The 9,341-nt window shown below is 53.8% G+C and overlaps 1 protein-coding gene across 1 annotated transcript in view; it reads right to left on the bottom strand.

Moving 5' to 3' along the window:
* The window catches only part of LOC101648271 (myosin VIIA and Rab interacting protein), a 349,534-nt gene that overhangs the window by 83,025 nt on the left and 257,168 nt on the right, over positions 1 to 9,341 (bottom strand). Inside the window, exons 6-8 of the mRNA XM_004708673.2 lie at positions 5,683 to 5,780; positions 5,368 to 5,448; positions 2,263 to 2,406 (exon numbers count right to left, since the gene is read on the bottom strand). Of these exons, the coding sequence (XP_004708730.1) occupies positions 2,263 to 2,406; positions 5,368 to 5,448; positions 5,683 to 5,780 (323 nt within the window). The remainder of the gene's footprint in view (positions 1 to 2,262; positions 2,407 to 5,367; positions 5,449 to 5,682; positions 5,781 to 9,341) is intronic.

Here is a 9,341-nt window from a genome sequence, read left to right as displayed (position 1 = left end):
GAGCTTACCCCCCTGCACAGAGCAGTATAGATAGAGCTTACCCCCCTGCACAGAGCAGTATAGAGCTTATCCCCTGCACAGAGCAGTATAGATAGAGCTTACCCCCTGCACAGAGCAGTATAGATAGAGCTTACCCCCCTGCACAGAACAGCAGCCCCACCACAACTGCAACACCCACAGGGAGAGAGCTGACACCACGTGTTCTTTCTCATAAGGCAAAACGCAGACGATGGATTATATCTGGGTTTGGTGTAGCAAGGAACTGGCACATCATGATTACTGTAAATACTTGAGCATCAGCCGATCCGAATATCTGCCGAGGCACCTAATTTTACCACGAAAACCGCATAAAAACTGCATGTGCTGGAAAACTCAGCTTATACATGAGTGTATACGGTATATGGTTAAGATCTATGAGAGCTGGAAGCAATGTGGGGTGTAAACCTGAACTTGCCGGCCAGATAAGGAAAGCCCAACTATTTCCCACGAAACAGGATGAGGGCGAGTGGCAACCGCACCCTGTCCAAGGGGCTTCGCGTGTGAGGCTCGGGAAAACCAGGTGGACCCAGTGAGCTTGGCTCTCAGGAGTCTCAGGGATTCAGGGAAAGGACGGGATTGGGCACATGTTAAACTGTCACTGCCAGACTGTCATCTCCTACGGCAACCTTCCAGGCCCATGGGTCACATGGGGTCACAGAACTCGTCACGGGCAGACCCGGCACCCCAACCCAGGAGCACAGAGGCAGGGCCCATGCCCTCTGCTCTTGCCCTCTGACCACCTTGGTTCACAGCTGAGCCTGGGGAGCCGTGGGGATGGTCACCCGCCCCCCCAAATTTGACTTTTCAGCTTGCAGAAAGTACACCTGAAAGACTCACTCAGGAAGGGGTGCATCAAGAGCTCAGCCATAGCGTGGCACCGGCAGGGCCAGGGCAGAGTGGTGACCAGCTGGGTGACGGGTTCTGGGAGGGACATTCATGGGGGCTACAGTAGCTTCTGGGCCCACGAGGAGGCCCTCCCCTCTCTTGGCAGGGTTAGGGGATGGGGATTCCTGCTTCTGTCAATTCTCATTCCACTTCCAGGCTCAGCCCCCAACTCAGCGCCCTGCGAGGGGCTGTCGCGTCTCATGTCCTTGTTTCCACCCTTCACCACATCCCCTCTTGCCTGGCTAACCAGGTTAGAGAGGGCCCCCTGAATCTTCTCTTTATTTTGTTCTCCTTCATGCCGAGTGCCGTGAGACAGTGACAGTCAAACTAGCGGGCAGTCAAACCAGTGGGCAGTCAAACCAGTGGGCAGTCAAGCCAGCGGGCAGGTCTGTGCTGCATCATCATGGGTGTGTTAAGTCTCTGAGCTGGCGGGGGGTGGGGGGAGTGGGGGCATGGGGGGTGGGAGCACAGGGACCACTTATGCAGGCAGGTGGGCCTGCTTCCCATCCCTGCTGGTGCTGGGCACCACATGACTGCTCTGAGCACTCTGATCACGCAGGGACACAGGCAGGGAGCAGGGGCACCCAGTTCACATTTCCAACTCTTCAGCGGTGAATTGCACCCGCGGGCGGCCCTGTCACTTCCCTCAGGCGATGCTGGCACCCTGAGGCCCAGTCGGTCCTTCACTTTCTGGTTGAACCTCAGCCCACAACCGCCCAGTTGCCCAGGGACCGGGCCTGTGCCCAGCGTCATCCCCAGCCTTCTGCGGAGATGACGTCAAACAGGCAACACAGGACTTCAGAGACTCCGCGGCTCCATCGCTAAGACCCTGGGGCCCCAGGCAGGCCTCTGAAACCCTGCATGCTGCGGCTGCGCCCTGAGACCTCGCCGCCTGGCTCACAGGGGACCATTCTGAGCAGTGGTGGGTGGCCCCTTCAGAGTCCCACTTTGCTTCCAAGTGAAAACACACGTGGCCCCCCAAAACTCTATGACACTCTTTAGGACAAAGATGAATCATGTCGCCAGCCACAGGGCGAAGATGGTTGAGATGCAGGTGTGCTGTTACATACATGTTCACCACATGAAACACTGTAGGAAAGAGGGCATGTTTAGCACCGCCCCCATCTTCAGAAGACCACCAGTGCTCTCTCTCCCCTCTCACAATTCATCCCGGGTCTCTCTCTCTCTCTCTCTCTCACACACACACACACACACACACACCCTCTCAGCCTCTCCCCGCTGCCCATGCCCAGTCCCCAGGAGGCAGAGAGTCCACTTCAGACAAGGAACTGTGGTGTCCCTGGTTCTTTGGGGAGACGGGTTCAGCTTGGGACTCACCCAGAGGGCGGTGGGAGCCTGGTGGTCTTCTGGGGAGGCTGTGGTCCCTGCGTCAGGTCCTTTCAGGCCGTGGCTCTGGGGCTGAGGCCACGCCGGCTCCCCTTCCGCTTGCTTCTCGCTCTTGCTCTTCTGCTTCTTTATGATCTGAGGAGGGTGAGGGGGGCAAGTGGGGCACATTATGGCTGTGTGGGATCACCGGGACCACCCTGAGATCTCTCCTCCAGCCCCCTTGAGTTTCGTCTCCATGGATTGCCAGCCTGTTTCAGACCTGCTTATTATTATTAAAAGATCATTTTACTGGGGCTCTTACAGCTCTTGTAACAATCCGTACATCCATTGTATCAAGCACATTTGTACCTAGGTTGCCATCATTCTTTGTAGACATTTACTTGTTATTGAGCCCTTGGTATCAGCTCCTCTTCCCCTAACTCCCCATCTTTGTGACCCCTTGGTAAATTATTTGCGTATCTTACCGACCCTGTCTCCCTTCTCCTACAGTTTCTGTTGTTGATCCCCCTGGTGTGTGTGTGTGTGTGTGTGTGTGTGTGTGTGTGTGTGTGTGTGATTATGTGTTGATCATTAATATCGGTTCCCCCTTCCTCCCCACCTTCTGCCTGCCCTCCTGGTACCATTACTCCCATTCCTGTTCCTGGATTCCATATGTCATGAGCTCTTATCTCTTATCTGTACCTGTGCACAGGCTCCAGTCTAACCCACAGTGAATGGGAGGACGGGGGTCACGATACTAGGGGGTGAGGAAGCCTCAAGGAACCAGAAGAATATTGTGTTACACTTGTGCTTTACTGCCCCGATTGCCTCATCCCTTCCCTGTGACTCTTCTGTGTGTGGGGAGGATGTCCCTTTATCAGACCTGCTGTATGACACAAACACAGGCACCCCAGCCTCGGCCGTTTCGATAGCACCTTTTATCATCACTGCTGGTTGTGATAACGGTGCCCTCACTCATGGAGAGCAGAACTGGCCCCATGGGTTTTCCAGGCCCAGGGCCATCTCCTGAGGTGCCGCTGGGTGGGTTCTAACTGCCAACCTCGAGGCTAGTGGATGGGAGCTCAACTGTTCACACAGGCCAGAGACTCTCCTGCAGCCCGCAGCCCGTTACAGTCTGCAAATCCTCCTGAGAGGGACACGGTGAACATTTTCTGTTTCGTGTCTGCCACACGCCAGCTGTCTCAGGCTCTGTACGAGGGAGGGGACTCCAAAAGCGTCACAGAGCAAGTCTAGTCTCTCCCCACCCCACTTTTCCATGAACGTTTTTGAAGCTCCCCCTGCGCACCCCATGCCTACGTGCCACCTCCTTCAATCCTCATAGCGACTCTAAGAGCAAGACTCTAAGAGCAACGTGCTGCGGCTCTCCTCAGTTTACAGAAGAGGAACCGGGGCAGTGAGGTTAAGGTGCTGGAAATGACTAAGCAGCAGTGGGCTTGGCTTAAGGTCACAAGGCTTGTGAACAGTGGACAAGGACCCCGAACCCCAGGTCTGTGGCTCTCAGTCCCGACTTGAAGACGCACCGGACACCTGAGCACCAACGGGAGAGTGACCCAATTTGCACCACGTGCAACGCTGGGCATGGCCATTTGGCTGGAGTGGCTCCCTTTTCCTCCCACGTTCCTCCAGGCAGAAAGCAGCAGAGGGCCAGCAGCAAAATCATGTTCTCCAGGGCTCAGACCAGGGGGGAGACGGAAGGCCCAGAACCCGAGGTGCATGGCCAGGAACAGAACTGAGGTCCGGTGGAGGCACGTGCCTACCACCAGAGCAGGGAGCGCCTTGGCCTCCCGTTCTCCTTTGTAGGTGGCTGGGTTCCTGTCCCTATTCCAACACTAGGTGTACAGGCACCTTCAGGGAGTGTTTGTGCAGTTCACAGGGGTCCAGCAGGGGGCGAGCTGCACTGGACCAAAAGCACTGTGGGCTATGATTGGGTGAGACCGGCTTCGGATGGGGCGAGTGTAGATGGAATTATCACAAAACAAAACAAACACACTACCATCAAGCCCATGCCAACTCATGCCGACCCTATAGGGCAGAGTAGCCCTTCTCTGTGAGTTTCTGAGACTGTAACCCTTTACAGGGGTGGAAAGCCCCCGTCTTTGTTCCATGGAGTGTACTGGTGGCTTTGAATTGTGAACCTTGTAGTTAGTGACCCAGTGCAGAAACACACTGCCACCAGGGTTCCTAGGTGGCACTATGGGGCCCCACTTATCCAACTCAGCCCTCAGCCATGTGACTCTGTGGTCCTGCCTGGCACGGGAGGCCATCCTCTCCCACCCCTTGGCTTTGAGTTTGACCACGTGGTTTGCTTTGGCCAATGACATGTGAGGAGGAAGCAGGTACTGACTAGAACTAGCCTAGGTTGTCAGAGGCACACATCCTTGGCTCCCTCTTGCTTCTTCTAAGACAGTGGTTCTCAACCTTCCTCATGCCACGACCCTTTAATACAGTTTAATATGTGTGGTGACCCCCCCAACCATAAAATTATTTTCATTGCTACTTCATCCCTGTCATTTTGCTACTGTGATGAATCGGGCGACTCCTGTGAAAGGGTCATTCGACCCCCAAGGGGGTTGCAACCCCCAGGTTGAGACCCGCTCATGTTCTCAGACGTGATGGCTGATGTACTTCCAGGGGGGCCCCAGGTGGAACCCATTGCTGCACGTTTGATCCCAACCCTGGCTCAAAGCCGGGCCCTCTGCCAGAAACCAGCCTCGCCAAGAAGAGAACAGGCCTTGTGTGAAGCCGTCGAGTTAGAATTGGCTGCCTGGGTCACTGTTTAAAGGGACAGTCTGGAGTATGGGAGCAGCAAGTGACTGCCCAGCTTCTGCAGTAAGACACCATCCAGGAAGTGTGGGAAGAAGGCAGACACACACACACACACACACACACACACACACACACACACGACCTTGGGAACAAGCTTAAGTGAGTGGCCAACTGAGCGCTGAGCTCTTGGCTCCTCATCCGCTAGCTCAGTCCCTACGGGCACCCCACTCCAGCCCAACAGGCCCCCAAGAGAAGGCAGAGAAGAAGCAATGCCGAAGACCTTCCCGATGCCCCCTCTTCGGCTCCTCCTCTGGGCCCTGGGCCACCTACCTTCTGCAGGATAGTTGTGGCCAGCTCCTCCGTCAGCTCCTCCTTGTGGTCCCGAAGGTAACTGGCCTCGTTCTGCTTGTCCTGTGGAGGGGACAGAAAACGGCGTGCTGAGCAGAGGTCAGGCCTGGGAGACTCGGTGATGATCTCTCTCTCGGGATCAATCCCATTTTCCTGACCACTGATGCATGGGTGGGGAGGGGTCATGGCCTCTGTCCAGGCGTGGCTGTGGTGGCAGTGACTTCCCTACAGCCCCCACTGCCTCCTGCCCGTCGGCCCCCGAGCCACACTTCCCGTAGAGAGAAGGGGGGGCCCTACCAGGCTGTCGCCGTGGGCTTCTGCTTTGTGTATAGCTTCTTCAATGGCCTCTTCAGCCACTCGCAAGGCAACAGCCAAGGTGTCCATCATGGTGTGGCCTAGACAGGAAAGAGGACACGGGCGACGTTCGGAAAGGCCCCGGCAAGTACACCAGTCGTTCCGATTGCGCCCCTCTAAGTCTCTCCCTCCATGGCCCCTGGGTAAATTCCAGGGCACCCTGACACACCATGCCCTTTCCGCCTGCCCCACCGCCTCCTGTTCAACCTTCATAATCCATGCCCAGACACAAGAGGCTAATGCCCGGTCTCCAAAGGCCACCACCTCTATTCATGACTGGGTTACTGAGCTGGTTCCTGGGACCTCAAGACTTGGCCCAGGGGTTCTCCTTTGAAGATTCTTCTCGGATCCTCCCAGCCCCCGCGTGGTGCTCCCACAGCAAATGGGCCCCATCTCTTTCCTGTGCCCCGCAAGGCCCTTCCCAGAGAGCGAGACTCTATCACATTACTGTATTTCATCCGATCCCCCAAGCACAGCTCCAGGCACCCCGGAGGGTGCACAGAAGAACTTAATCTAAGGAGATACTGGGTTCCTTATCCACGCTGTCGCACGAACCCTGGGCATTAGTCTGCACACCTATCAGTCGTCCTGGGATGAAGGTTATCAAATAGTCTAAAAGTCTCCGAGACAGAAGCCATCGAAGGATTGTTTGTTTTTTCATTTTATTTTATTTTTTTTAACATTTTATTAGGGGCTCATACAACTGTTATCTCAATCCATACACACATCAATTGTGTAAAGCGCATTTGTACATCGTTTCTCAAAACATTTTCTCTCCATTTAAACCCCCGACATTAGGTCCTCATTTTTCCCCTCCCTCCCCGCTTCCCCCTCCCACATGAGCCCTTGATAGTTTATAAATGGGTATTTTGTCATATCTTGCCCTGTCCGACGTCTCCCTACATCCACTTTTTGGTTGTCTGTCTCCCAGGGAGGAGGTCACACACAGTTCCATGTAAACGGTTCCCTCTTTCCTACCCATTCTCCCTTTACCCTCCCTGTTTTGCCACTCACACCACTGGTCTTATAGGGCTCATCCGTCCTGGATTCCCTGTCTTTTCAGTTCCTATCTGTACCAGTGTACCTCCTCTGGTCTAGCCAGTCTTGCAAGGTCGAATTCGAGTCATGGTAGTGGGAGCGGGGAGGAAACATTTAGGAATTAGAGGAAGGTTGTATTTCTCATCATTGTTACATCGCACCCTGACTGGCTCATCTCCTCCCCGAGACCCCTCTGCAAGGGGATCTCCAGGGTCTTAAAAGCTTGAAGGTAAACAAGCGGCCATCTAGCTCAGAAGCAACAAAGCCCACATGGAAGAACATATCAGCCTGTGTGATCACGAGATGTCGAAGGGATCACTGAAGACAAATGGGTGCATAAGCAAATGTGGTGAAGAAAGCTGATGGTGCCCGTCTATCAAAAAGTATAGCGTCTGGGGTCTTAAAGGCTTGAAGGTAATCAAGTGGCCATTAAGCTCAGAAGCAACAAAGCCCACATGGAAGAAGCACACCAGCCTATGCAACCACGAGGTGTCGAAGGGATCAGGTGTAAGGCATCATCAGAACAAAAAATCTTACCATAGTGAATGATGTGGGGAGTGTGGAGTGGAGACCCAAAGCCCATTAGTAGGCCACTGAAGGATTGTTTTTTTTAAGGCTCTAAGCCAGTTCCTTCAGTAACAGTCACACGGGGCAGCCTCCCTGAGCTTGACCGAGGAGGGCCAGGCCCCAGCTGAGTTTTGCACGGTGGTCACTGTCCTTGTAACAATCCCGTGAGGAGACGCCAGGACGATCCTTTTACAGATGGGAGAAATCGAGGCGCAGGGAGTTCACTCCCTTCCCCCCCTCCACCCCCCAGGTCACACAGCAAGGGTTTCAGAGAGCCGAGACTTGGGCTGAGATGCTCTGTCTCAGAAGACCATGATTTCAACCAGAAAAGTGACAAGAAATACAAGCTGAGCATCATCATCGTATTTTTGGTGAATTTTAGTTTTTTTCGTTTTTCAATATGTCAAATAAAGAGAGGCAGGATCCCCAAATCAAATGACTTCCCCGAGCAACAATACTCTATGGAGTGAAGAGCCCCCAGGGCACTGGAGCTTTTCTTCTGACTCCCGGGGGAGGATTTCTATCATCTTCCATTGACCTAACCAGCCCCCATGTCGCGTGCAGAAAGGCAATCTGCAGGGCCGGCACCCGTGTTGCATGTCCCCCGTTTCCAGCTCCTGTCTCAGTTAGACTCTCCTAGCCATCCATTATGTAAGCTATGCACACCTCCTCTAAGCTGCCCCGGCTGCCCTGTGGAATGAGACAGGGTGGGCATGCAGCAGTTCATTGATCCACCAATTAAAGGAAACACACACAAAAAAATACAAATCCCAGCTTCTTAGACTCCTACAACTGCAGCTCCGGACAGAAAGCAGCATTTGGCAAGTTTGCAATCATCGGCCCAGTTAGGCACAGGTGCTACAGCCGGCTGATAAGCGGGTGGAAGCTTGGCTGGGGCAGTCGTGGTAAAGCTGTGTGTGGGCATCCCAGCCCAGGGCACTGGTGGCGGGGGAGGGGGTAGTGGTTGCCAACTGAACACACCGTTTTCCCCCCTATTTAACAAGAAAAGAGGTGCTTGGTTAAGTTGTGCAACTATCACACTATAGTTATGCTGTGGTCACACTGATAAGTGCTTCCTAGAGATAGCCCCTGGATCTCCTAGAACTCTTCTCTCTTCTTCAACACACCCATCATTGTATTTGTCACAGGACAGCTGCACACAAATCTTTGATGAGTCAGAGAAAAGTTGACCCAGGACCTCCTGTGTTCGAGGCTCTGGGGTGGCCCCCAGGAACAGTTGAGCCCAAGCTCTTCAATGCTTTCCACACCTCTGGGGGACCAGTCACTGTCGTGAGGTAGAGCAGGGAAGCCTGTGATTGGGGAGGAGAGGGGAGGGGAGGGCATGGGATGAGAACTGGGGTCACTGGGCAGAAGAGACAGGGGGTGTGAGGGGAAGACAGCCCTTGTTGGACTCAGGGGGCTGAAGATCTTGATTAAACAATACTGAGGGGGAGCTCCCTGTAGGATCTTCAGGGCCCAATGGGCAGAAATAGACATGTGAGTTGGGAGCTTTGGACCAGGCCCAGGACTGCGCATTTCTGGATCAGCAGCAAAGTGGAAGTTGCAGCAGGAAAGATGCCAGGGGGTGGGCACATCTTAGAAGAATCCCAGAGTGACAGAACAGAGGGAGAAAGCGGAAGAGGGGCAGAGGGAGCCGGGAGGCACCAGAGGAAGGTGGCTGAGGAGGCAACCAGCCATCAAGCCTTGGTGCTTCAGAAGGAGCAGAAATGATGGAGAGGACCGAACTTGAAATCGGAAGTCTGTTTTCCTTTTAACCTCGACTCTACAGGCAGAGATCCAAAAAGAGTTTAACCATCAATGACACATTCTTTATACTGTTTGAATACAAGATGCACAGGCACCTGGCGGTTGTCTTTCTTTCTTTTAAAAAAAATCATTTTATTAGGGACTCATACAACTCTTATCACAATCCATACATACACCAATTATGTAAAGCACATTTGTACATTCATTGCCCTCATCATTCTCAAAACATT

Source organism: Echinops telfairi, unplaced genomic scaffold, assembly GCF_000313985.2.
Source record: "Echinops telfairi isolate 266 unplaced genomic scaffold, ASM31398v2 ScPeMD7_4225;HRSCAF=4972, whole genome shotgun sequence".
Taxonomy (NCBI): domain Eukaryota; kingdom Metazoa; phylum Chordata; class Mammalia; order Afrosoricida; family Tenrecidae; genus Echinops; species Echinops telfairi.
Note: the sequence above shows the minus strand (reverse complement) of the source record. Positions and strands in the feature narration are given on the sequence as shown.